This window comes from Heterodontus francisci, chromosome 26 (genome assembly GCF_036365525.1).
Source record: "Heterodontus francisci isolate sHetFra1 chromosome 26, sHetFra1.hap1, whole genome shotgun sequence".
Lineage (NCBI taxonomy): Eukaryota > Metazoa > Chordata > Chondrichthyes > Heterodontiformes > Heterodontidae > Heterodontus > Heterodontus francisci.
The window spans coordinates 65,005,714-65,033,343 of record NC_090396.1 but is presented as its reverse complement, the minus strand read 5'-3'; the positions used below and the strand labels follow the sequence as shown (position 1 = coordinate 65,033,343).

The 27,630-nt window shown below is 42.9% G+C and overlaps 3 protein-coding genes across 7 annotated transcripts in view; 1 reads left to right on the top strand and 2 right to left on the bottom strand.

Moving 5' to 3' along the window:
• The window catches only part of hgs (hepatocyte growth factor-regulated tyrosine kinase substrate), a 43,082-nt gene extending 31,918 nt beyond the window's left edge, over positions 1 to 11,164 (bottom strand). For all 3 annotated transcript variants that reach the window (XM_068058435.1, XM_068058436.1, XM_068058437.1), the window contains exons 1-4: positions 11,001 to 11,164; positions 7,466 to 7,550; positions 2,864 to 2,939; positions 1,374 to 1,466 (exon numbers count right to left, since the gene is read on the bottom strand). In XM_068058435.1, the coding sequence (XP_067914536.1) occupies positions 1,374 to 1,466; positions 2,864 to 2,939; positions 7,466 to 7,550; positions 11,001 to 11,037 (291 nt within the window). In that variant the 5' untranslated portion in view covers positions 11,038 to 11,164. The remainder of the gene's footprint in view (positions 1 to 1,373; positions 1,467 to 2,863; positions 2,940 to 7,465; positions 7,551 to 11,000) is intronic.
• A 126-nt stretch (positions 11,165 to 11,290) lies between these two features.
• arl16 (ADP-ribosylation factor-like 16) lies at positions 11,291 to 21,742 on the top strand. Of its 3 annotated transcripts, none has more exons than XM_068058431.1 (5): positions 11,291 to 11,623; positions 14,755 to 14,812; positions 17,000 to 17,116; positions 17,679 to 17,794; positions 20,354 to 21,742. In XM_068058431.1, exons 1-5 carry the CDS (start codon positions 11,562 to 11,564, stop codon positions 20,529 to 20,531), a joined length of 531 nt encoding a protein of 176 aa, XP_067914532.1. In that variant the 5' UTR covers positions 11,291 to 11,561; the 3' UTR covers positions 20,532 to 21,742. The 3 variants fall into 3 exon arrangements, with proteins under 3 accessions (XP_067914532.1, XP_067914534.1, XP_067914533.1); XM_068058433.1 differs by having other exon boundaries at positions 11,293 to 11,586; positions 14,746 to 14,812; XM_068058432.1 differs by having other exon boundaries at positions 11,618 to 11,707; positions 14,746 to 14,812.
• Positions 21,743 to 22,762: 1,020 nt separating this feature from the next.
• Positions 22,763 to 27,630, bottom strand: part of slc26a11 (solute carrier family 26 member 11) — a 22,297-nt gene continuing 17,429 nt past the window's right edge. Inside the window, 4 exon segments of the mRNA XM_068058434.1 lie at positions 22,763 to 23,255; positions 24,683 to 24,770; positions 25,313 to 25,446; positions 27,243 to 27,373. Coding sequence (XP_067914535.1) covers positions 23,182 to 23,255; positions 24,683 to 24,770; positions 25,313 to 25,446; positions 27,243 to 27,373 — 427 coding nt within the window. The 3' untranslated portion in view covers positions 22,763 to 23,181.

The window sequence follows — 27,630 nt, the reverse complement described above, 5'->3', positions numbered from 1 at the left end:
AATTAGGCAACTTCAAGACAGAAGGATGATTTGGTCAAACAGGTAAGTCCACTATGAACTGTAGGCTGTGTCACTGCTCAGAACTTGGCTTCACCTAGCAGGAGGAAGTAAACCTGTGAACAAAGCTATTCATGAGAGGGGCAGATAGCATGAGTGCTATAAAAACCATACAGGTTGTTTAATTAAACTGCAACGCTTGCTCACCTTAATCAGATCAGCAGTGTCAGCAAATTCAGCCTCAGTCAGATGATTTAATTGCACCAGGGAGGAACTTTATAATCACAAGGTACATTATGTCATCAGGAAGTGGATGCTGTATAAATACTAATAAGAGACAGAAGCCTCCATCAATTATCTGGGATAGCTTCCAGGCTAAAAAAAGTTTCAAAAGAATAAATAGCAAATAGGAGTTCTTTGTTTTGAAAAAAAAAAATCACTGTCATTTGGAAGTGGAAGCAAATAAATTTCCACAGTGCATGAGTATTTCCAACAACCCATTTCTATGACCTACCAGATCAGGGATCAAAGCCCATAAAAAGGAAGGGCCTTCTGCCTATATTCGGGGAGGATCATTGCTGTTCTTTGGATGACACCATCTCAAAACGATGGGCACAGCATCATGATGATTACCCATGGGGTTATGGCAGTCACAAGACTTGGGGCTAGGAGGAAATGATTAACCAGCTTGTCATGTTTAAACAACAATTTATGAATAAGATTTATAGATGGGAAAGAAAAAGGAGAAAGATAGGGGCAGGGGAGGAAAGAGAAAAAAAAAAATCAGCCAATAATAAATGGACTGGAATAAATAAATACGAAATAGATAGGCTGCAAAAATGGATTCAGGGAGACTTTCCATATTATTTTGTTAGAACATGACAGAGTTATTTAAAACGATGATGTACTATATATGTATAGCTTACTTTTTAAGAGCGACATTACAGCTCCTTTATAGCTACATTTAAATTTTCCTAAGCTCAACAATGTTCTCCCTGCCTCTCCTGAAGGTTTTGGATACTTGCTTTCTGATACCCAAGTTCTGGCCGGCCTGTTACCTATTGGCAAGAGCCAGCTGCCCCTCAGGACACTCGCACTGCGTGGCTTCAACGGGAGTCGACATTTGCTGACTGGATTTACACAGGACAAGGAACAGGAACCCTGACAGAGTTCCCTCATGAACCTAGGGGTATTGAGGTTCAAATGGGGCCACCCTAGCTGAGTCAGCAGAGACTAGGAATTGCACCTGCATAGTCCAGTGCTACACTAGGCAGAGTACTTTATCAACTGAAGCATTGGGGGAGGGAAGCCCTTAGCTGAAACACATACCAAACAGAGTCTGTTCCAAAACTGGTAGGAATAGTTGCACAAGCTACCTTAAACAGCTCTTTGAGTTCTTCCATTGTTTGCTTATTGGCAACCTCATCATGAACAGTCTGGCCACAGTTCTTCACCACAGATTCCAAAACCTAAATGGAGAAATCAGAATAAGCAGCAAGTGTGAAAACATGGGCCTCCGGCAAAACAGACTGCACCATTCAAACCTGGTAAAGCTCCAAGATCACCCTGCGAAAGAATCCATTAAAACTAGCAATTATATGGCCATACATTGCCCATAGACAGCCCCTAGAGTGCAAGTCATTGGCCAAAGACAACTTCTGGCCAAGCTTGCCAGACCCACATGGATTCATAGCATACAAGCTATGTTACTTTGTCCCAGCTTAGAAACAGCCCAATTTTAAAATGGGAAAAATCACATCTGCAAATGTTTTTGGAGGCACTTGCAAAATATGATACAGCAGACAGCATCATCAGACAGCAGACCATCAAGTTACTTGTTGGGGATTATCCTTAGAATAGGAAGGCACAGCTCTTCTCTCCCCATTGTAGGGCGCCTGTACATCTGTAGGAATTTCAAATTACACCTGTCGGTCTCTATTCCCAGCAGACACTTACTAACAAAACATGGCCCTTGATCATCAGATTGACAAGAAAGCCGACCGCAACTCCAAATCATGAATCCACCGAATGTTCCTCCAAAAATACATCCCTTGCTTTTGTCAGGTTGTTCAAATAACATATCCCAAATCTTATTCTACAACCTGATCTTCCTCAATACCCATTGTGGAACCTGCATGCTTACAAATAATTATCTGGTCGCAGAACTCTCAATGATATACTTTATTAGCCCTTGGAAAATATTAAAACTTGACATAATCCTGGATTGCATAAGATGAACAACCCTGCTCACGGAGACTGCAGTATTGCGAATTAAATCCGGTGTAACTATGTTCAAACTGCTCACATACAAAGGCATTAACCGTTTATAACAAATCAGTCTCTGGTTAACAGCTCTCCTGTTTATTCCATGTTTGGTAGCAAGCTGCTTCTGTAAGTTGCACATCTCAGTTCCTGCCAGCTGAATGACACCATTTCACTATTTCACTGCACTTGCTTCATTATCAGCATCTCTTCCTCCTCTACCATTCAGTTTGCTTCGACATAGTCTAACCTGACAGGTATGAAGGAGGAAGAAATGGCAGTTTTCACTCTAGCTGTGTTTCAACTGTGCTATTGTTTGCTCTGAGATGTCTCCCCCAACCCCCCGTTTGGTACAGCTAGTCAGTACAACACAGCATGCGCACAAGTCACCGCATTCAAAAGGTTCAAACCAATGGCGGAACAGGCTCAATGGTCTACTCCTGCTCTTAAAAATTCCAACAATTGAACAATACAACTCAATCTCAGAGCAGCAGCAGGTTATTAGGAATTTCATTTGGCCCGCAAGAACACTGTTTCGCTGTTTAAAATTTGCCCTAACAAAAACTGAGAGAATAAGATCAGAGTTGTAACAAGGAAATCTCACCTCTAGAGTGTAAAGAACCACATGGGGATTTTTATCATTCAGCTTCTTCTTGATGGCAGCAACTGCATATTTTGCCCTATACAAAAAAACCCTTCAGTTAAAACAAGATCACAAACTGTAACCAGCCATTTCATGAGTTTATAAAAGCCACAATCATCTCAAGTGATTGGAGAAGGGGGAGGGTGAAGATTTGCCTCTTAAAAAGTTCTCCTTGACTCTGGAGTCAGTCCCCGAGAGAGAGGATCAGAAGTGATTTACTGCCAACTCAAGATAAACTCTCTGTGATACAGGCTGCAGAGAAGTACTAGAAAGCAACCGGGGAGTGACTTGGGCTAATTTTGCTTCACATCTTGTAGGCAGTGTATTGTCTCAGTGCTCTCAACCAACAGTATAGCTGAGATCAGCTCCTCGATACTTGGGAGAAATGGGGCAAAGTATCAATGGAATGTTAAAAGGTGCTATAACAATGCAAGTCGTTGTCTTTGATCTCTCTCAAACCCCTTGCTTTATATTCACACTCTGGAAAAACAAAAATCAGACCCCATGGACTGTTGCTATTCCACTCTTCCCTCTCTGGGCTGTTTCATGGATATCTCCCACCCATCAAACAAGGACATTGTCTTAACATTAATACCTGCAGTGCACATGACTGACTGACAGCATGCAGCATGCTACTTTTGCATTCCAGCCACAACATTTTCATCGACTGCATCACTGTTTTGATGTTTTACACAATCTCACTTTTTTCTTTTTAAAAAGCAGGTGGGGGGGGGTGCGGGGAATGGTTTTTATGGGATTTCCAATTTAAGCAAATTTGACTTTAATCTGACACCTGACCCATTTTAAAAGTCTCACTTCACACACCCAACACTTGAAATATTTTAAATCCCAGCTGGAAAGTTTACAAACTAGGTTGTACAGCTGAGACCAGACACCTTGGAGCAGCCCTTGTAGAGGTATTTAGTGAGACAAAGAAGTAAACTCACAGCAATACTTTCAGATATTCCAGAGCCTCAGGGCAAGAGGTTGCAGGTTCAGGGTCGCATAGGAACAGGAGTAGGCCACTCAGCCCATTCATGCTGTTTCATCATTTTGTTAGTCATGGCTGTTCTATCATTTTAATCTCCATACCTCACTATTTCCCCATATACTTCTCAAGTATCTACCCTTTTAAATACCTCAATTGATACTGAATCGAAAACCTCTGGGAGAAGGGCTCATTTTCACAACCCACTGTGAATACACTGATTATTAAAAGGTTTAAGATTGATTATGTCCCGTCATTCTGGATTCTCCCACTATAAATACCTCCTTTCTAGTTTTCCTGATCACTCATTATAGCCAAATCCCCTCACCCCAGATATCTGTGCGAGCTCCCTCCAAGACGAGTACATCCTTTCGAAAGGCAGGGCAGCCAAAAGAGAACCCACAATACTCCAAGTGAGATCAGACCAGAATGCTGTATAACTTCAATAGCACTTCCTCACTTTTATATCTGTATCGGCTGTAGTACTGAACACTTGTCCTCCACGCCCCTAGCCAAGCTGTTCCAGGAAAAGTATGATGCCAACATCTACCCAACAACGTGGAAAATTGCCCAGGTATGTCCTTTCCACAAAAAGCAGGACAAATCCAATCCGGCTAATTACTGCCCCATCAGTTTACTCTCCATTATCAGCAAAGTGATGGAAGGTGTCATCAACAGTGCTATCAAGCAGTACTTACTCAGCAATAACCTGCTCACTGGTGCTCAGTTTGGGTCCCACCAGGGCCACTCAGCTCTTCACCTCATTACAGCCTTGGCCCAAACATGGACGAAAGAATGAATTCCAGAGGTGAGGTGAGAGTGACTGCCCTAGACATCAAGGCAGCGTTTGACCGAGTATGGCACCAGAGTCCTAGCAAAATTGAAATCAATAGGACTTAAGGGGAAAACTCTCATAACTAGCACAAAGAAAGATGGTTGTGTTTGTTGGAGGTCAATCCTCGGCCCCAACCACCTTCAGCTGCTTCCTCAATGACCTTCCCGCCATCATGAGGTCAGAAGTGAGGATGTTCGATGACAATTGCAATGTTCAGCACCATTCGTGATGACTCAGATACTGAAGCAGTCCATGCCCACATACAGCAAGCATTGGACAACATTCAGGCTTGAGCAGATAAGTGGCAAGTAACATTTGCGTCACACAACTGCCAGACAATGACCAGCTCAACCAAGAGGGAATCTAACCATCCTCCCTTGATGTTCAATGACATTACCATCACTGAATCCCCCACCATCAACATCTTGGGGGTTAACATTGACCAGAAATGGAACTGAACCAACCACACAAATACCGTGGCTACATGAGCAGGTCAGAGGCTGGGAATTCTGTGGCGAGTAACTCTGACTCCCCAATGCCTGAGCACCATCTACAAGGCACAAGTCAGGAGTGTGATGGAATACTTTCCACTTGCCTGGATGGGTGCAGCTCCAAAAACACTCAGGAAGCTCGTAACCATCTAGGACAAAGCAGCCCAATGGATCCACACCCGATCCACCACCTTCAACATTCACTCCCTCCACCACTGACACACAGCGGCAGCAGTGAGTAACAAATACAAAATGCACTGCAGCAACTCGCCAAGCCTCCTTCAACAGCACCTTCCAAACCAGTGACCTCTACCACCTAGAAGGACAAGGGCAGCAGATGCATGGGAACATCACCATCTGCAAGTTCCCCTCCAAGCCACACGCCATCCTAACTTGGAACTATGTCGACAGTCCTTCACTGTCACTGGGTCGAAATCCTGGAAATCCCTCCCTAACAGCAATGTGGGCGTACCTACCCCACATGGACTGCAGCAGTTCAAGAAGGCAGCTCACCACCATCTTCTCAAGGGTAATTAGTAATGGGCAATAAATGCTGGTCTAGCCAGTGACGCTCACATCCCATGAACAAACCAAAAAGAATTACAATGAATCCGAGCATCTCATTAACCTTTTGATTGTTTGAAGTGGTGCAAAAAGAAAATAATCTTGCATTTGTACAGCTGCTCATCACATCTGAGAAATATTCCAAAGCATTTCATGTACAATGAATTGCTGTCACTTGTTATTTAGGCAACGTGACAGCAGTTTTATGTCCCAGAAATGGAAATAAGATGACCAGCCAGTGGGAGAATCTAGAACTAGGGGTCACTGTTTGAAAATAAGGGGTCGCCCATTTAAGACAGAGATGAGGAGAATTTTTTTTCTCAGAGGGTCGTGAGTCTTTGGACTTCTCTTCCTCAAAAGGCAGTGGAAGCAGAGTCTTTGAATATTTTTAAGGCAGAGGTAGATAGATTCTTGATAAGCAAGGGGGTGGACAGTTATCGGGAGTAGGCAGGAATGTGAAGTTGAGATTACAATTAGATCAGCCATGATCTTGTTGAATGGCGAAGCAGGTTTGAGGGGCCGAATGGCCTACTCCTGCTCCTAATTCGTATGTTTGTATTTTCACTAGTGCTGGTTGAGGATTTTGCTGCCAGAGAATGCTGTCATTAGGAAGTACGTTTTAACACAGGAGGGTGATGGACAAGTGAAGTGGGTGTCAGGAATGGGTTGTGGCCCAGATGCTGTAATGGGAAGGCAGTGAGATTGATCTTCTGGAAGATGAATTCCAAATGGACCAAAGGAACCTCTCCATCCGGATCCATCGTGTGAAGTCTGAACCTATGGATTTGAAGCACTGACTTCACAAGTTGGTATTCGCCTTTCTCTAGGGTGGAATACAAGTCATGAGCAAGCGTTTCACGTGACTGCCAAAGTAGGCAAGCAGCCTCAGGAAACGTTGGTGGCCTGCTTTCAAAACACACGTAAGAGGATCGAAGTTTCAAGCATAGGAGACGGCCCAGGCAAAGCAATTTCACAAGGAATTTCAGCAATGTTAAAAATAAAATCATAACTTTTCCCTTATAAATTAGAATCAGCCAATCTAACCTTCCAAAGGTCATAACACAATACCTAATGATCACTGGAACTACAAGATACATATTGAAATAACAGTTAGATCTCAACAGTTAGGTGCTGTGAGGCTGTTTCCCCCGGCTGTAGATTCTAGAACTAGGGGCTATAGTCTCAGGATAAAGGGCCATCTACTCAGAGGGTTGTGAATCTTTGGAATTCACTAACCCAGAGGGCTGTGGAAGCTCAGCCAGAGTAGATTCAGGGCTGAGATTGACACTCTTGGCATAAAGTGATCTGAGAATAGGGTAAGAAGAGCAATTGAGGTAGGAGATCAGTCATGATCTTATTGGATGGTTCAGTAGGCTGAAGGGGCTGTATAGCCTACTCCTGCTCATATTTCTTAGTTCCTATATTACACCTGCTATTGAAAAAACATATTCAAAGACTTCCCTGCCCAGGTACGTTGAGCATCTCAGCGAACAAGCCTTCTCTCTTTTTAGGTGCAGCCGTGAGGGACGATCAATAAGTGTACAAACAAACAATAATCTTCAGGCTACACTATAAGCACTCAATGACACTGTACTCACAGTCTAAGCTAAAACACTTCAGTTTTGCGTTTTATAAAAAAAACCACAACACACAGTCTGTCTCCACCTCTCTTCCCAAACACTTACTGGGCATCTCCCTGCCGAATCAGGTCACAGATCTGCAGGATGGACTCCCAATCAGTTTCTAGAAGTAACTGGCTGGTTGCTTTGTCTGTTTAGGGAGAGAAAGAAAAATAATAAAAACACACACAAGGATACACTAATGTTCTTAGCACTACAATCTGTGACACCATACTAAAGGCCCCGAATAGCCAGCCCTTCTCATGACGCACTGATGAAATAAATTACATTAGGGAAAAACATGAAGCAGTAGCAGCAAAGTTCAGCGAGACCTGTTTCTGAGCTAGTGACGTAACAGGGGTCATTAACTCTTCCTAGAGACTAAAAATGTTCACGGTTCTTATTTTCTGTGGTGACTCCCCATTTCCCTCTTCCTGATAACACTTACCATAGAACAGGGAAAAAAAACAAAGAAAATGTACACAAAGCGTTAACTTCACCCCGAAATAACCAACATCATAGATCACACTTTCAGGATCAGCGCTAAATGATCAAAAGGGCAGCGCAAAGAAAGAATCCTTAAATAAAAACCTAAATGAATTAACATTTATAAATATAAATTCATTGCTGTATTCTAATTACTTACTAAATTCATGATTCTTTAAAGTGTATAAATTTTACTATAAAAGTTTCCAGTTTGCTAATTAAGCCTAGCCCCTAACATCCATCTAGTTTGTTAAGTGAAGACAGAATTTCTTCACCTCGGTGGTTAATACTCCTCAGAGGAGCCTGGTCAGGTCTGGCTGTTGTTACCAGTCTCACTTACTGCCACAATAGCTAGTCTAAGAGTAACTAACACCCTCTGATTAAAGGGATAGGTAACAGCAGATGAGCTTTCACTCTGGTTGGAAACACAGCAGGGGTTCCAAAATGCTCCAAAACAAGAGAACATGTGGAGCAGACACAAAGGACAGAAACTCCTTACACAAAGCCACAATTCTAGAGCATGGACAGAATATTGTCAATTGCAGATGCACAAAAGACAAAGTTCTGAATACACTGCATAGTTACATAGGAACAGGACTAGGCCATTTAGTCACTCAATTCTGTCCCACCATTCAATGAGATCCACCTAACCTGCAACCTTCCCCTAATTCTTTTCTCATACAGGGATATTCAGGACAGGATGGTTTCTTGCTTACCAGAACAACAAATCCATGATATAAATAGCACAAACAGGGGCAGATTAATGCATAGGCGTATGGAGTCCAGGCCCAGGGGCTCCAGCTAAATATGGAACACACGCCAAGGACAGTTTCATTCAAGCATGGTATATTGTGATATGAATTTGCTTTATTCTTGATGTAAACATGGGATAATGGTGTAAACACTCCATGGTTTTATTTTTTCATGCACCTTACTATAAGTGTATTTTAAGAGATGGGGAATGGTTAAGAACATAAACCTTCTACCTGTGCATCAATGACCAGATACCAAATCCCATACAGACCAGGAAGGTGGCAGATGTGAGTCCATCATCTGTGCTGAGTCAGTTACCCTCTGCCCGGGCCAGAGATAGTTGGGCCACTCCATTCCCCCCCCAACCCCTTTCAAAGATGTCCAGGGCTAAAACAGAAATTGCAAAACATAGGAACAGGAGCAGGCCATTCAGCCCCTTGAGCCTGTTCCTCCAATGAGATCATAGCTGATCTGTATTTTAAATCCATCTATCTGCCATGACTCCATATCCTTTTACCTTTGTCTGGAAATATCTATCAATCTCAGATGTAAAATTATTTACTGAGCTTGCATCTGCTGCTTTTAGTGGGAAAGAGTTCCACACTTCTAGCATCCTTTGCATGAAGAGTTTTCTAACTTCCCTCCTCAATGGCCTGGCTCTGATTTTAAGGTTATGCCCTGTTGCCCTACACTCCCACTCAAGCAGAAAAAAAGCAATCAATTCCTTTCAATTCCTAAAGTCCTCAATCCAATCATCCCTCGTTAACCTTCTACATTCCAAGGAACAGAAGGCTGGTTTATGTAATCTCTCCTCATAACCAAACCTTGGCTTGTGCACTGGCCTTGAATGTTCTTGGCACACTGGGTCCCAAGAATTCTTGAAATACATAACTTATACAGAACACTGAAAAAAAAATGACAGTGCTCCTCCCATTAAACAAAAAAAATAGACAATTACTCACTAATAAGAGTTCTTTTAGAGCAGAAAAAAGTACAGGGATTAGACAATTTTCATTGGTCCGTGAGCAGTGATCAGCTTGTATATCCTACTACTTCTTCTTTGGCCTCCTTGTCTCGAGAGACAATGGGTAAGCGCCTGGAGTGGCTATAAAGGCCAATTCTAGAGTGACAGACTCTTCCACAGGCGCTGCAGATAAAATTGGTTGTTGGGGCTGTTACACAGTTGGGCTTCTGTCTTTTTTCCTGCTAACAGCCAAGTCTCTTCAACTCGCCACTCTTTAGCCCCGCCTTTATGGTTGCCCGCCAGCTCTGGCGATCACTGGCAACTGACTCCCACGACTTGTGATCAATGTCACAGGATTTCATGTCGCGTTTGCAGACGTCTTTAAAGCGGAGACATGGACGGCCGGTGGGTCTGATACCAGTGACGAGCTCGCTGTACAATGTGTCCTTGGGGATCCTGCCATCCTACACATGTAGCTTAAGATAACAATCCAACTAAAACATAGAAAATTTGTGGCAGAGGAGGAGGCCATTTGGCCCATGACTGTGCCAGCTGAAAAAGAGCGATCCAGCCTAACCCCACTTTCCAGCACTTGATCCGTAGCCCGGTAGGTCAGGATGCTTCAAGTGCATTTCCAAGTATTTTTTTTTTTAAATGTGATGAGGGTTCCAGTCTCTACCACCCTTTCAGGCTGTGAGTTCCAAACCCCCACCACCCTCTGGGTGAAAAATTTCTCAATTCCCCACAACTAGACAGTATTTCCCATTCACGACATTCCTGTTATAGGAATCACTCTGATGGTCAGTCCCCCCACCCCCTTCTCCTTTATGGGCAACATTGATGAAAAAGAGAAGCAAACCTTTGGTTAAGGGGCCACACACAAGTTGTCAATTTGTCTGTTCTCTCCAGAGGTGCTACATGACCCGGGCGATTCAGGCATCTCATTTTTGTTTCTCTTATCAGAATTAACTGCAAAACTGTCCGACCTGAGTGACAGAACTCGGTTCCCCCCCCCCCAAGAAGACGCACCTGCGACCCATTTCAGTAAAATACGCAGACACAGTCCCTCAGGGTAAATGGGCTGTCCCCAACCCTGGTGATTATTTAGCTGTGATTATAAACACGGCACCGTGGCGAGGGGGTGATTAATGCAATGGAAACTCACACTCGTTATAATGATTCAATATAAATTCACTCAGTCATGTCCCTTCTCCCTGGGGGCTGACAGGTACCCATCGCCCGCTCCCCCAAGGCCTAGGGATCTGGAGGCCGCTCGCAGGCGGCGAGGCCCTGTCACCGGCCCAGGCCCTGCCTCCGGTGCTGCGCTTCTTAAATGGCGGCCGGTGACAGGGCACCACTCCCCTCAAACAAAGAGGGTGAAAAGCCACCGCCTCTTACCGAGAAGCCGCTCGAACGGGCCGCTGCCTTTCCCCATTCTCTTCGCCGGCTCTTTGTCAGTGCCCGCCCAGGCTGTTGTTGTCTTCTTGTCTTCTCGTCTCCTCCCGATCCCGGCAGCTATGCGGCCTCCTAATTCCTTCCAACTCTCGAGGTCCTCCACTGGGCCCGCGTCGCTGATTTCTGACGTCACCTGGAGACACCGCGCCGGCGGCTCCGCCCCTATGACGTCACGGGGAGGGCGGCTCGCAAAATGAGCGTCAGTTTAAAAAAATAAATTGTCACGCGGGGCTGGAGTCGGTGCTGCTTGGAGATGCCAAGCGAGAGCGGCTGGTCGACATTATAATTTTTGTTTAAAAATTCCTGGATAAAGGGGTTTTATGACGTCACAGGGAGGCGACGCGGGCTGTTCAGTTTTGTTGCCTGGCAACCGCCTGAGGAGCTGTGGCTTCTGTGTCCAACATAACATCGTCTTTTTTATTTTTAAAAACAGTGCCTAATTATTTACTTGCATTGGAATAATTGACGAGCATCTTGTTATCTTTCGCACCACCGCTTTGGGCCATGTGTCTGCTTTTGGGAGCTACTGGTGTGGGCAAAACTCTGCTGCTCAAGAGATTACAAAATATCCTTTCTAACAACAACACGAAGACTGTATGACTTCAAAATACCGCACACATTGTGTGTGATGCTTAAAGAGCACACAATCTGTATGTGCCTTTAAATATTGTCTGTGCTTTTAAATTCCATTCAGTCTGTGTGTGTGCCTTTAAATTCCATTCAGTCTTTGTGTGTGTGTGTGTGCCTTTAAATTCCATTCAGTCTTTGTGTGTGTGTGTGCCTTTAAATTCCATTCAGTCTTTGTGTGTGTGTGTTTGCCTTTAAATTCCATTCAGTCTGTGTGTGTGTGCCTTTAAATTCCATTCAGTCTTTGTGTGTGTGTGTGCCTTTAAATTCCATTCAGTCTTTGTGCGTGTGTGCCTTTAAATTCCATTCAGTCTTTGTGTGTGTGTGTACCTTTAAATTCCATTCAGTCTTTGTGTGTGTGTGTACCTTTAAATTCCATTCAGTCTTTGTGTGTGTGTGTGCCTTTAAATTCCATTCAGTCTTTGTGTGTGTGTGCCTTTAAATTCCATTCAGTCTTTGTGTGTGTGTGCCTTTAAATTCCATTCAGTCTTTGTGTGTGTGTGCCTTTAAATTCCATTCAGTCTTTGTGTGTGTGTGCCTTTAAATTCCATTCAGTCTTTGTGTGTGTGTGCCTTTAAATTCCATTCAGTCTTTGTGTGTGTGTGCCTTTAAATTCCATTCAGTCTTTGTGTGTGTGTGCCTTTAAATTCCATTCAGTCTTTGTGTGTGTGTGCCTTTAAATTCCATTCAGTCTTTGTGTGTGTGTGTGCCTTTAAATTCCATTCAGTCTTTGTGTGTATGTGTGCCTTTAAATTCCATTCAGTCTGTGTGTGTGCCTTTAAATTCCATTCAGTCTTTGTGTGTGCCTTTAAATTCCATTCAGTCTTTGTGTGTGTGTGCCTTTAAATTCCATTCAGTCTTTGTGTGTGTGTGCCTTTAAACTCCATTCAGTCTTTGTGTGTGTGTGCCTTTAAATTCCATTCAGTCTGTGTGTGTGCACGCCTTTAAATTCCATTCAGTCTGTGTGTGTGCGTGCCTTTAAATACCATTCAGTCTGTGTGTGTGCGCGCCTTTAAATTCATACCATTCTTTGTGTGTGCCTTTAAATACCATACCATTCTGTGTGTGTGCACCTTTAAATACTGTCTGTGCCTTTAAATTCCATTCAGTCAGTGTGTGTGCATGCCTTTAAATTCCATCCAGTCTGTGTGTGTGCGCGCCTTTAAATTCCATCCAGTCTGTGTGTGTGCGCGCCTTTAAATTCCACACCATTTGGTGTGTGTGCCTTTAAATACCATACCATTCTGTGTGTGTATGCCTTTAAATACTGTCGATGCCTTTTAAATTCCATTCGGCCTGTGTGTGTGCCTTTAAATTCCATTTGGCCTGTGTGTTTGCCTTTAAATTCCATTCGGCCTGTGTGCGTGCCTTTAAATATGTGATTTTAACAGTATTCAATAGAAAACTTTATTTAGTGCTGTTCATGACCTCAGGATGTTTCAAAGTGCTTTAGCAATGAAGTACTCTTGAAATGTAGTCACTGTTGTAAACTGATGTGATTTTAGATTTCACACAAACTACTATTTTTAAATACCATGCAAATGTGATTTTAAATATCAAATTTTATATGATTCTTTTCCTGTTGAAAAGTCTTTATTTTAAAATGGTTACTGCACACTATAATCAGTGTAATCTAGTTGTGGCACAGCATTGTAAAATGTTAGGGATGAAAATAGCTCATGACTTCTGTCTCTCTATTATACATATTTCTGCATTTAATCAAATGTTATGCTTTTAACCTTGTACTTTTTTTTTAGAATTTCTACAGCAGGCCTGGCATTGACTAACTCAGCACAGACTAGAGAATGAGCCAGGGGTCTTTCTGGCTCAGCCACTTACTGAATAAATCAGCAGGACTATAGGGGCCATTCAGCAAGAATCTGATTCAATAACATGATCCAAAACAGTCAGGCAGACTCTGCTGAATTGTTTAGTTGCACCTAGATTATTACACCACCATAATAAAATGTAAAGTAGCATTTAAGTAACAGCATACAAAGAAAGACTTGGATTTCTATAGCACCTTTCATCTTACAGGATGTCCCAAAGTACTTTCAGCCAATGAAATACTTTTGAAGTGTAGTCACTGTTGTAGGAAATGCGGCAGCCAATTTGTGCACAGCAAGCTCCCACTAACAGCAATGTGATAATGAACAGATCATCTGTTTTCAGGGATGTTGGTTGAGGGATAAATATTGGCCAGGACAAGGCCTCTGCTCTTCAAAATAGTGCCAAGGGATCTTTTACAGTCACCTGAGCGGGCAGGTGGGGCCTGATTTTAACATCTCTGAAAGACAAGGGGGATTAAGGGTAATTTCTTCTAACAGTTAGAAATTAAGTTTTTTTTTATCCTCCCTGGGTTGCTTTCATGTCTTAGTACTTGTCTCATGGTGCAGCATTTAATGGAGTGCTGTGAGGAAGTCAGAAGCCAAAGGCGATGGTAGATAGCATGGAGAGCGAAAGAGAAGTATACTAGCTGGAGGCTGGAGAGGGAGGGAAAAAAACCAGGATCAGTTGGGAAAAAGTATTGATAAAATGTAAAGAAAGAAAGACTTGCATTGACATAGCGCCTTTCACAACATCAGAACTTCGCAAAATGCTTTACATCCGAAGAAATACTTTTAAAGTGGTCACTTTTGTAAGAAACCTGGCGACCAACTTGTGTGCAGCAAGATCTCACAAACCACAATCAGATAATATCCTGATAATCTGTTTTAGGCGTTTTGAGAAATGAATATTGGTCAGATAACTCCCCTGCTATTCTTTGAAATAATGCAATAGTATCTTTGACCCCAGCCTGAGGGAACAGATGGGGCTTTGGGGCATCTCTGACAGTGCACTCCCTCAGTACTACACTGGCACGTCAGCCCAGAATTCTATGTTCAAGTCTCATGAGTGGGACTAGAACCCACAAACTTCTGACTCTTTAAAAACGGTGCAAATATCAGCAATTTTATAAGGAGGACAAATTGTTTTCAAGCTTCGAACAGACATCAGTATTTGTAGAATGTGGTGTGAATTTATCTAATTTAATTAGATATTCCATATTTTTCCTTGACAGATATGCACAGATGAGTTTGAAAGAAAGCACTGATGAACTAGGAGAACCCCCACCTACACTTCCCACGGTATATGCAGACTGGATTAATGTGTTCACAATAAAAGACTTGCAGCAAAGCTTTATGTATTATGAGTGGTAGTTCTTAGAACATCCAGTGAGGGTCTGGATTGCCCCTCCATCTCTAATAAATTACAATCTAACAGCTTTGCTGACTTTTGCAACTTGTGGATTTTCATTTTCCCATTCGCCTCTATTTCTTGAGGAAAGTTAAATGTAGCATCAGTGTTTAAATTTCCCGCCTGAAGTGTGATCATTAAATTACAGATCACAAGACTGGTGAGTAAATTGTCAGTGTTGGAAATACTGTTGATTGGGACAAAAGTCCTATCGACTGGCTGCAAGAAACTTATTTCGTGCAAGATCCTAACAGATGAGTCTACAGTACTAAACTGGCTATAATTTAGAAATGTATAATGCCCTTCACATTGCAGAACAGACTCGAGGGGTTGAATGGTCTACTCCTGTTCTTATTGTCATAGTCGTTTATGGCATAAAAGGCCATTCAGCCCGTCAAATCCATGTTGGCTCAGCGGAGTAATCCAGTCAGTCCCCCTCCCCCACTCGATCCCCATAGCCCTGCATGTTTATTTCTTTCAAGTACCCATCCAATTTTGTTTTGAAATCATTGGTTGCTCAGGATGTCCCAAAGCTTTATAGCCTTTGAAACAGTCTTGTTGCAATGTTGGAAAATGTAGCAGCAAATTTGTGAAGAAACTGCAGTGTGTTAAGTGGCTACAAAATCTGTTTGTGATTTTTGCTGATTTGAGGGATAAATAGTGGCCGGGACCTCAAGAGAAGTCCCTTGCTTTCGGTTGAAAGTCTTACCTGAAAGGTGCACCTCAGAGTGCAGCACACCCTGCAGTGAAGTACCAGCCTAGAGTGGAACCTCTGACTCAGTATTGAGAATGCTGCTATTGAGCCAAGGCTTACACTTGGAACTAAACTTTTGGTCTCACGCAGGGAAGCTGGAGGATTCTTATGGGGAAACAGTAGTTCACAAGTGGTGCTGTCTTCAAATTCAGATTAGGTCCATTGGAGATTATGCAACCTGGAGTTTTTGATGGGTGTACAGGACCTACACTTAATGTCTCATCCGAAAGACAGCACCTCCGGAAATGCGGCATTAAGTGCCATATCAGCCTAGCTTATGTGCTGATATCAATACCTCACAACCACCTGATTTTCTGTACTATCAATTGAGTCAAACTGACACTTAGGTAGAGGTTGTTCTTTATTGTAGATCTTTCAGCTTTGTAAAGGAAGGCTGTCTTTAGCCCTAGTTTATTCATCTTTTTAATGACTTGGCATAGGCTACTACCATCTAAATAAATATTACTTCATGTGAAATAATAGCTGGCTCAGGCTAAGAGATTCTTATTCATGGAAGATGGAGCCTCCACCTCCTGTCCACACCCTCCTCCTGTGCTTCACTCCACTGTGGCCTCACAGCAACAGGATGGTCGCTTCAGCTGAGTGCCATTGTTTTTCATGCAGACTGCTGGAACATCTCCACAGCGTTAGGAGTAGAGATAAGGCCAGCTCAGACATACTCAGTGTAATCAGCATATCCACGTTAAAGCTGCTGCCTTTTTAAAAGTGGGGAAACCTAGACAAAAGGGCCAAAGTCCATTAGACAAGCCAGCAGCAATGTTGAACCACGGCAAAACAAAGAGCAAGATAAATCAGGACAAGGTGATTAGGTGACACTGTACTTGGGGTCTTCAAGCTTGCAGGAGGAAAAGTGGATTTGAACTTGAAATCTCAACAGTTCAGGAAAGATGGAGTGACAATGAGAATCTGCAATGAGTCAGTGAAAATGTAAATGAGCCAGAGAACATCAGAACTGTTACTAACCCAGTTTAACACAATCAATCTATACCATTTCAAACCTCTCTCCCCAGAGTGTCAAACTTAACCACATGTTTGGGGTGGCTAGCACTGATGCAGTTAAAGTAGATAAGCACAAGGAAAGAAATAGGATATACAGATAGGGTTAAGTGAACGGGTGGGAGAAGGCTCGTGTGTAGCAAACACCGGCACAGTCCAGTTTTGGCTGACTGGCCTGTTTCTGTGCTGTAAATTCTATACAACTCCTACTGTGACATTAATTATTCGCACTTCCAACTATGTCTTAGAACAAAATCTCATCTTGTCCAGGGAGGTGTTTGACATTATCAGTCTGCTTTGCCTGCAGGTGGGAACTAATTTAACAGATATCATGGTTAATAAAAGGAAGATTACCGTTCGAGAACTAGGAGGCTGCATGGGGCCTATCTGGCAGAGTTACTACAGCGACTGCGAGGCTGTGATAGTGAGTATCAGCAGATTTGAATCTCTCCAGCATCACAGACCAATATATAGAAAGCACAACAGGACTGGAAGCGCAGACAAGATGCTTTTACATCTTGTTTGGCAACTTCAGTGATAGCAGGCGCAGGACAGAAATAATCTCTTGCACTTTTAATTTCATTTTAACAGGGGTTCCTACAGTGACGTTAACACCATACCATTATTTATTCAATAGCCAGAATATTGCATTTATTTTAAGGGGTGGGCTATTTGTTTCTTTCTGCATGGTCTCCCTACAGCTTGCATCATACTCTGAGGGTGGGCAGGTAGGGAAGTTGCTGCTGGGCCAGTGCCTGTACTATTTTATAATGATAGCTTCATCAGAGCAGCCAGACCCTACACCTTTCCCATTCCCAGAAGAAACATCTCCTCTATGCTTAGGTGTTTGCCCACAGCGACATAGTAGAGAGTAGGCCTCTCCTGCTATCACACAAGATAAGACATTAGCTCCAGCAAGTCCTGCAATTGATATGCTAATGTTAGAGTTTTACACTGCCTCTAAAAAGTGAATGTTTTCCTCCTAGTTCCTGATCGACGCTGCCAATCCCACTCAGATTTCCTCTTCCTGTATTCAGCTTCTCTCCGTTCTTGCAGCCGAGCAACTGCAGCAAGCTTCAGTCCTAATTCTCTTCAACAAAGTGTAAGTACAGGCCCAAGGAGAGGCAGTGTGAGTGTGAAGTAGTCATGGCCCCAGTGTTTGAATCCAGCATAGTGAACTATTTTAATAGTCCCTTCTCTCCATTAAGAATGGTAAATAGCACAGGTTTGATTCCTTTAAACCTTCCTTTCTTGTGGTGGTCTTGGACACAGTTGCTTCTGCCCCTGGTTAGGCTCAGTCAAGTTACAAGGGTGAGGCGTTTGGGAAACGGAAAGGTCACAATAGTTCAGTAAAGGTTGTCATCCTGAGGTTTGGGGTAAGGGTACAGTGTTAGGCAGAGTAAAGGAAACTTCAATCTACATCTGACCTGTGCTGTACCGACACCTGTAGCTGGTGCAAAGGATGGTATTACTTGGGTTAGATAAAAAGGGATGGGAAAGGAGATTCATGTGGAGCAATGACATGGAGCAGTTGGGCGAAATGGCTTGTTTGTGCTGTAGATACTATGTAATTCCATAAAACACCCCTCAAATACAAAAAGGCTCAAGGGTAAGGTTCTAGCTAGAAGCTCAAACAGTTTGGATTGAAAGGTGAGATGAGGAGAGGAACATAGGAAATAGGAGCAGGAGTAGACCATTCAGCCCATCGAGCCTGCTCTGCCATTCAAACAGAGCACAGCTATCGATTACCTCTACACTATCCTCATAGCCATTAATGCCGCTAGCATTCAGAAATTTATCGACTTCTGTCTTGAATATGCTCAATGATTGAGCTTCCACAGCCCTCTGGGGTAGAGAATTCCAAAGATTTCCCACCCTCAGTGAAGAAATTCCTCCTAATCTCTGTTGTAAATGGCCTGCCCTTTATTCTGAGACTGTCTCCTGGTTCTAGACTCACCAGCCAAAAGAAACATTCTAACCCCATCACATCCTGTAAGAATTTTGTAAGTTTCAATGAGATCACCTCTCATTCATTCTTCAAAACTCTAGAGAACACAGGCCCAGTTTCTGCAATCTCTCAAGACAAATCGCACCATCCTAGGGATTAGTCTGGTGAATCTCAATTGCACTCCGTGTGGCAGGTACATCCCTTCTTAGATAAGGAGACCAAATGTCCAGGTCAGGTCTCACCAAGGCTTTATACAACTGAATCAATACATCTTTACTCCTGTACTCAAATCCCCTTGCAATGAAGGCCAACATACCATTTGCCTTCCTAATTGCTTGTTGCACCTGCATACTGGCTTTTAGTGACTCATTAACAAGGACACCCAGGTCCCTTTGGACAACACTTCCCAACTTCTCACCATTTAATACTCTTTTTTTCTACCAAAGTAGATCACTTCCCACTTATTCACATCATATTCCATTTTCCTTGTTCTTGCCCATTCACCTAGCCTATCCAAATCCCCTTGAAGCCTCCTTGCATTCTCCTCACAATTTACATTCCCACCTAGTTTTGTGTCATCACCAAACTTGGAATTACTAGATTTGGTCCCCACATCCAAAATCATTTATATAGATTGTGAACAGTTGTGGCTCCAGTACTAATCCTTGTGGTACCCCAGTAGTAACAGCCTGCCATCCCGAGAATGACCCATTTATTTCTATGCTCGGTCTGTTAACTAATTCTCAATCCATGGCATTATATTACCCCCAATCCCATGTGCTGTAATTTTGTTTACTAACCTGTGTAGGACCTTATCAAAAGCCTTCTGAAAATCCAAATACACCACATCCACTGGTTTTCCTTTATCTATGCTACAAGTAACATCCTCAAAAAACTCCAACAGGTTTGTCAAACAGGATTTCTCATTCATAAATCCATGTTGACTCTGCCCAATATTCTTTTTCAAGCATCCAGTTATCACATCCTTTATAATAGATTCTAACATTTGCCCTACGGCAAATGTTGCGGTGCAGTGGTTAGCACTGCAGCCTCACAGCTCCAGGGACCCGGGTTCGATTCTGGGTACTGCCTGTGTGGAGTTTGCAAGTTCTCCCTGTGTCTGCGTGGGTTTTCTCCGGGTGCTCCGGTTTCCTCCCACAAGCCAAAAGACTTGCAGGTTGGTAGGTAAATTGGCCATTATAAATTGTCACTAGTATAGGTAGATGGTAGGGAAATATAGGGACAGGTGGGGATGTTTGGTAGGAATATGGGATTAGTGTAGGATTAGTATAAATGGGTGGTTGATGGTCGGCACAGACTCGGTGGGCCGAAGGGCCTGTTTCAGTGCTGTATCTCTAATCTAATCTACTGACAAAGTAACAGGTCTGTAGTTCTCACTTTTCTCTTGCTCTTAAATAGTAGGGCTGCATTTGCTACTTTCCAGTCTACAGGAATACTTCCAGAATCTATAGAATTTTGAAAGATAACCACAAATCTCTATAGCCACCTCCTTCAAAATTCTGGGATGTAGCTCATCTGGTCCAGGGTATTTATCAACTTTCAATCCAATTAATTGAGTACTATCTCTTTATTGATAATTTCTTTCAGTTCCTCATTTTTACAAGAAGATAAAAAGCAATAGCTTCCTGAGTGAGGATTAACATCTTAAATATATAAATGAATGGGAATAATTAAAGTTTATTTTCATTTCAGTGACCTGCCCTGCCACATGTCCCTTGTGGAAATGAAAAGCCTATTCAGGATGGATGATATAGTTGCCTGCGCCAAGCAGCACATCAGCATGCTGGAAGTTAGTGCACACGATGGCAGAGGGCTGGACAAGGTCTTGAAATGGCTTCACTCACATCACAAGGGCAAACGCTTACCTTGAAGACAAACAAAACTCTCCCTCCTCAGCACCTGGCTCTGCTAAGAACATATTCACCAGAGCCCAGAGATGGACAGCATACAACGGATGGCTCAGAGTAATTGTATAGAGGAGAACATCACTGCCCTTGTTATTGGAGAAGCAAATTATGGACTGCATGTGAGAGGAGGACATGGTGAGAAAGAGAGTGAGAGAGAGGGAGGGAGAGGTCAACTTGACCTGCAGAGTGGTGTTCAGGGCTTTGAAGAACAGAAACTGTGGTGGATTTAACAGTACACTCGTGTTAAAGCAATATTGAATTATTGTTCACTCCAGCTTCTTTATAAATGACGCTAGATTTGTGTGAGTGTAGTTTAGAGCTTGTACAATGTAATATAGCATAGCCACACCAATCAGGAAGTTCCATAGTTCCCCTTACTAAAATCTGTTTAGACGTAAAACAATATAAACTGCAATTAGCAGATACATGTTCCTTGTGCTTCAGAAGAGCACGTGCCAGACACACTGGAGGGGGCTGGTAAATGCACAGGGCTATTTTCATAGTGTTGTGCATTTAACCTCTGAGCAAGGAATCCTAAGCAGGCTGCTGATTTCATATCATTCAAATGGAAGAGCATTCTTGTGCCTCCTAAAACCACAAACTGATATATAGCATGCAGTTACAGAAAACTCAAAGAAAAAAAAAAGGACCAGCCAGTCACCCACCATCCTGATCATAGAACATAGGAACAGGAGGCAGCCATTTAGTCCAGAGCCTGTAATGCCATTCAGAGAGATTATGGCTGATTTGTGACCTAACTCCTTATACCCACCCTTTGCCCCATATCTCTCAATACCTTTGCTTAAATGAAAGCTATCAATCTCAGATTTGAAATTAATTGACCAAGCAGTAACTGGCTTTTGGAAGGAGTTCCAAACTTCTAACCACCCTTTGTGCGTAGAAAAGGGTTTCCCCAACTTCATTCCTGAAAGTCCGAGCTCTAATTTTTAGGCTATTACCTAGTCCTGGACTCCTCAACCAGCAGAAAGAGTAGTTTTCTCTGTGTTCCCCTTAATATCTTGAGCTTCGATCAAATCATCCCTTAAATCTTCTAAATTCCAGGGAATACAACCCTAAATAGTGTAATCTCCTCAACCTCTTGGAGTCCAGAAACACCAGGAGTACTTTCAAAAGTAGTTTAATCAACTGCGATAATAAAAGATTTGTTGATTTACAGGGGCTAGAGTCTGCTTATTTTGTTTTACTCTAACATTTAGTGACGAGGGGTGGAGTATTTATCATGCAGTATTCAAAGGCACTCGATCTGAAGTTCCTGCTCAGTGCCAATGATGCCCTGTGCTAACACAGGATCAGTGCAATGCAGACACTTTCACCTTGTGTACACTAGGTTTTTAAAAAAAGATTAGATAAAGGGCCTTGACAAAAAAAAAAAAATCACAAAACTAAACCTCTTAAATCAGTGAAACTTCCCACATTGCAATAGACAAAACATTTCCTTCAGGGCACAATGTTAAGTTAGATATTAAAGTGCAGAATCCTTTAGCTGGTCTGACTGATTTACTGACACAAACTAGTAAAAAGCAGTCAGTGCTCCAAGACCTCGAGGATGTCATCCTAGTTAAATAAGTGTAGTGTCTACGTTACCCTTTTCCAAGTAACAATTGCTCCACTACGTTCATTGGACCTTCAAATTACTCTGTTGGGCAAACAATTCATTCTGCAGCTGTCAGGTTTTGAATTTTTCCTGCACTGTGCCTCCTCTCACCAACCTGCAGGATGGCTACACTTAATGGCTATTTCAAGTGGGGGGGTGGGTGCAGGTAGACCTCACTGTGCAAAAATAAAAAGCACAGGCATGCAAATGCATGCTCATGTTTATAGTGATTTAAAGATTAAAATAAAATGGAAGCCAAACCCACACGAAAGGGTTTGGATTCTATGCAATCTTGTAGTGCACAGAGAAATTGCACTCTTACCAAGTATGGAAAACTGACAGGATTTGTAGAGGGTAGAGCAGTACACTATGCTGAGTCTGACCAGGAGTAAATATCTAGAACATCTCTAACCGAAGAGAGTGGAATCTCAGACCTGTGGGTTTCCTGTCCCAAGCCAACAGTAGCTGTTTGTTGCAATGTTCCTCCACTCGCCCATTCTCCAAAAGGCAGACCCATTCTTCAATATCTGACCACCAAAGCTTGTATCCGGAGCTATTAAATGATGGCACTCAATGTCAGACATTCAGCAAAGGCTCCTCTTTAATTAGTTCCATATCATTATGAAAGTGATTAGTGCTCAATACTATATTAAATATAAAAACATACTAGACAAACCAATGAGTTAACATTTAAATAAAAAAGAAAAATACAAATCAGTGAAGACACCGAATAGAAAAGGTTTGTAAGATGTTCAAAAAAGATTTCTCCAGTCCTCGTTAACAGGGAGCACCAAACCATTCAGGGGTCAGTTAGATCAATGCTGGTGATATATCAGCGAAGACCTGCTCTCCTCAGTTGATCCAAATGGATGCAGTATTGCACCTTTCTCACTTAAGAAGCAGGTCTCTAGTCAGAGCTTGCTGATGCATTGCATCAACTGTTAATGGGCCTGAACAGTTCTGTGGAGCAGCCAACACTTAAATGTAATGCATTCCCACTAGGAGTAAAATCTTTCATTCCTGTTAAGTAGAGGTTTCTCACTCTCATCCAGGTCGTGTGTGTGGTCATCTACTGAGGGCAAAGAAAAAAAAAGTTATTCAGCACATATTTTGGTTTGTAGCCCTGTCAGAATCCAGCTTTTAACCAGGCAAGTCACAGCTAGTTTACTGCTTTGTGAAGCTCTTAGTTTCTGGCCACTTTCCATTAAATATTAGTTTCAAATTTATTTTACATCACCTTGTGTGACAGGCTGTTGACATAGTTAAGTACATTCAAAAACAAAGTGAAACATTTTTTAAAAATGTAAAAGCTCACGTTGTAGAAATTGAACAGATGTTAAAGAGAGGAAGGAAATAAAGACAAGAACTCCCGAGTGACTGGGTAGCTATGCTGCACCATGGGGAAGGAGGAAACTTGCATTTATATAACACCTTTTACAATGTCTAGGCATCCTAAAAGCACTTTACAGCCAATGAAGTACTTTTGAAGGGTAGTTACTGATGCAAAGTACCGAAATATAGCAGCCAATTTGTGAATAGCAAGCTCCTACAAACAGCAATGTGATAATGATCAGATCATCTGGTTTTTAAAGTAATGCTGGTTGAAGGATAAATATTGACCAGGACACAGGTTGGGGAGGGGGTAGAAACTCTCCTACTATGCTTCAAAATAGTGTCATGGGATCTTTTACAACTACCCAGGAGAGCAGACAGGCCCTCAGTTTAACATCTCAAACCAAAAGATGTTACCTCTAACAGGGCAGCACTGGAGTGTCAGCCTAGATTAAATGGGCTGATCTCTGGAGTGGGACTTGAACCCACAACCTACTGAATCAAAAGAGAGAGAGAGAGTACTGCCCACTGAGTTGCACATGGTACAAAAAGGCAGACCAGAAAGAGCCCAGGTTTTATCTGTGGTGTGTTCTTAAATTATAACTGGCTGTGTGAGGCAAAGGAATCCCCATTTCTGACTGCAATCCAGGGGATATTGGGCACAGTTGGGTTTGATAGTGATGGTCCTCTGCAGACAGACACTCAACGTCCAGGCTCCTGCATAAAGAATGACCAGTACAGGGAAGTACTGAACGAGGGGGCTGTACCTCACCCGAGTCACCGTCTTGGTGGGAGAAAGGTGTGTGGGGGCTGGTAGCAAAAAAAAAAGAGAGAAAGGAGGAATTTTTGTTTTCTGGTTTAAGAAGCATTCACTCACAAAGCTTCAATTATCTCAGGTTATCTATAGGTTGATTGTAAATTGACTAATTAATCCAGCAATCTGATATAAAAGGAAGCAAAAATGAAGAACTAGTTCCACCCTCATCCCAACAATAGCAAACTCTCCACGAGCCAGAGCTAAGTGCTGGAATAAAAGGCAGCTATGAGTTGGCAGGACGCGAGTTTGTGTTAATTTCTCCACATTGCAAGGGTCTCGATACAAACCAACCCACCACCACATACACAGAGGGCTTAGGACAACCCCAAAACCATGGAGAGAGCAGTTACCAGGTCGATGATGGAGTGCAGTCTCAGTGCTGTCAAAGTGTCTCAGTCCTTCAATCTCCGCTGAAGTCAGGATCGACAGAATCTTAGGCTAAGTGGGAAAGAAAGATGGTTACTCTGCCTGGCTCCAATATGAATTTTTGGAGTTGAGAGACAGATAGTACTAAAATGAAGGTTACGGCATTTCCCCCACCCTCCAGCAGCATAATCCAATTTACATTTATGTACATTACAACTCCAACAGTGCAGCACTACCTCAGAGCTGTGCTGGGGTGTCAGAGACCCGAGCAGACAGTGGCTGTAATTTGTATTGCACCCGATCAGAGGAATGCTTGATGTTAGCAACAGGTGCCTGAAATAGAAGAATGTTAATTTTCCAGATCTCGCTGTGAGAATTGAACTCAAAACATTGCAACAACTTGTACTTATATAGCACCTGTAATGTACTAAACTATCCCAAGGCGCTATTCATTAAACAAAATTTGATGTCAAGCCACAGGAGGAGATATCAGGACAGGTCACTCAAAGCTTGGTCACAAGGGAAAAAAAAAAAAAGAGGGAATTCCACAGGCATGGTCGCCAATGGTGCAGCGATTAAAAATCACAGGATGTGTAAGCATTGAGAGTACATACCCGCAAATTAGAGAACAGTAGAGAGACATTCTTCTGTTGGAATGTCTGGATCAGTTCGTGTAAGCTATTCACCATTGTGTAGTCAATGCTGCTGACATGAAGACAGTCCAGTATCACAGAGCGGGGAGGAGAGGCTGTGAAAGAAAAGGAAATGCGTTACTATTCCTTAAACCACAGGATTATTAATCATAAAGCCCCTTGCTGATTTCCCCCCCCCCCCTCCATTTCCAAGCAAGTATGTGGTTCTATGGAGTCAGTTGTTCTTGTGCAACAAGTGTTGATGGGCTATTTGACTGCAGCAGCGTCACTCTGCCTTCCTTAACACAAGGCCTGTTCCAGCACTCACCATGTCCCTGGCTGGAATTCAGCACTGACGGAGGCTCAGATTTGAGTCGTTCTTGGTCTGGACAGTTCAACTCCTCGCTGGACAACACTGGCGAATCACAGGAGCAACGTGTTGAAATTTATTCTGGACACAAAAGCCTGGATTTCTCCCTCCGTAACTAGGTCAGGGTGAGTGAATCTTGACTCGAGGCAAAGCCAAAATTTAATTTTTTTAAAATAAATAAAATAGCCACTTGCTTGGATCCTAACCAAAAACACCAACTCCTTATTTCTGTGTCTCATACTGCGTTGCATCCTTTGCAGGAGATATTCCTGTGCACCCATTGGTTACATCCTCACCTAGACCAAAGAACTAGAGAAGGGAGAAATAGAACTGGAGTCTGAAAGGTTCACACACATCAACATTGGGCAGCTAACTGGACACAATGGGTTTGTGACCTTTCATTTGGGGGATATGGGCATTATAGGCAAGGCCAGCATCTATTGCCCTTCTCTAGTTTCCCTTGAGAGGATGGTAGTGAGCTGCTGCTACAGTCCACCTGGTGTAGGTAAGGAGTTCCAGGATTTTGACCCAGCAACGGTGAAGGTTCCAAATCAGGATGGTGTGTGGCTTGGAGGGGAACTTGGAGGTGCTGGTGTTCCCATGCATCTCCTTTTAGGTGGTAGAGGTCACAGGTTTGGAAGGTGCTGTCTAAGGAGCCTTGGCGAGTTGCTGCAGTGCATTTTGTAGATGGTACACACTGCTGCTGCTGTGCGTCAGTGGTGGAGGGAGGGAGTGAATGTTGAAGGTGGTGGATGGGGTGCCAATCAAGATGACTGAAGCTACAAAAGTCTAATGAGAGCTAGGAGTGTTAACACTAGAGAAACATTCAAAAGGGAATTAGACAGTAATATGAAAAAGGAAGAATGTGCAAAGTTATGGGGAGAAGGCAGGGGAATGAAACTGAGGGAATTGCTCTTTTGGCGAGCCAGTGCGGACACGATGAGCTGAATGACCTCCTTCTGCACTGTAACGATTCTGTGAAAAGAGTCGAGGGCTTCTGCCTCCATCACCGATCTGGGCAGTGAATTGCAGACACCCATCACCCTCTGGGTGAAAAAGTATTTCCTCATGTCCCCTCAAAATCCTTCCACTAATCACCTTAAATCTGTGCCCCCTGGTAATTGACCTCTCCGCTAGGGGAAACAGGTCCTTCCTGTCTGCTCTATCTAGCCCTCAATTAAGTCACCCCTCAACCTCCTCTATTCAAAGGAAACAACCCTAGCCTATCCAATCTTTCCTCATAGCTACAACTTTCAAGCCGTGGTAACACACTTGTAAATCTCCTCAGTAGTCTCTCCAGAGCAATTATGTCCTTTCTGTACTGTGGTGACCAGAACTGTACACAATACTGTTCTATTTCAATACCTCCTGTGTTGCTAAATGTGGAATGAAAATTCCAAGTACTGAATGCATCTCGACAGCAGAATCACTGGGTCCCACCGTAAGAAAACTCGCAGATTTAGAGCAGGTTCAAATGCCAGCCTTGCACATAAACAGAGAGAAGCTGTGGGATTAGCCAGGATCAGTGAGGTTTCTACTTACCCTCCAACGCATGCTTATACAGCAGATCACGAACATGTTCAACAGCAGGGAAATTCAGACCACTCTGTAACTGCACTACAACCATACTGTAATCAGAAATCTGAGACACAAGGAGAGGAATTAGGATTCCACTGTCTTCAGCTTCCCTGTGGGTCATTAATCTCCATACTTATACCGTATAAATGGTTAAGCAATGCATATACAAAATGGTCTGTACTGCGGTGCAATTTCTCATTGATGTTTTTCTTGCCTTGGCTTTCTAATCAGCTGTGGGTGTTAATTCGGGGAGGAACTTTGCTAACCAACCTCGTAGGAAAACAGTACTACAATGGACAGGGTACAACTCCCCCAGTTTGTTGGCTAGGTGATTCACCAGTGGTCTCACTCA

Excerpts from the sequence above, each read along its gene's own strand:
- arl16 (XM_068058431.1), top strand. The coding sequence starts at position 11,562 with ATGTGTCTGCTTTTGGGAGCTACTGGTGTGGGCAAAACTCTGCTGCTC. Across the intron at positions 17,117-17,678 it reads GCGACTGCGAGGCTGTGATA|TTCCTGATCGACGCTGCCAA; the intron begins GTGAGTATCAGC and ends TTTTCCTCCTAG. Across the intron at positions 17,795-20,353 it reads CTAATTCTCTTCAACAAAGT|TGACCTGCCCTGCCACATGT; the intron begins GTAAGTACAGGC and ends TTTTCATTTCAG.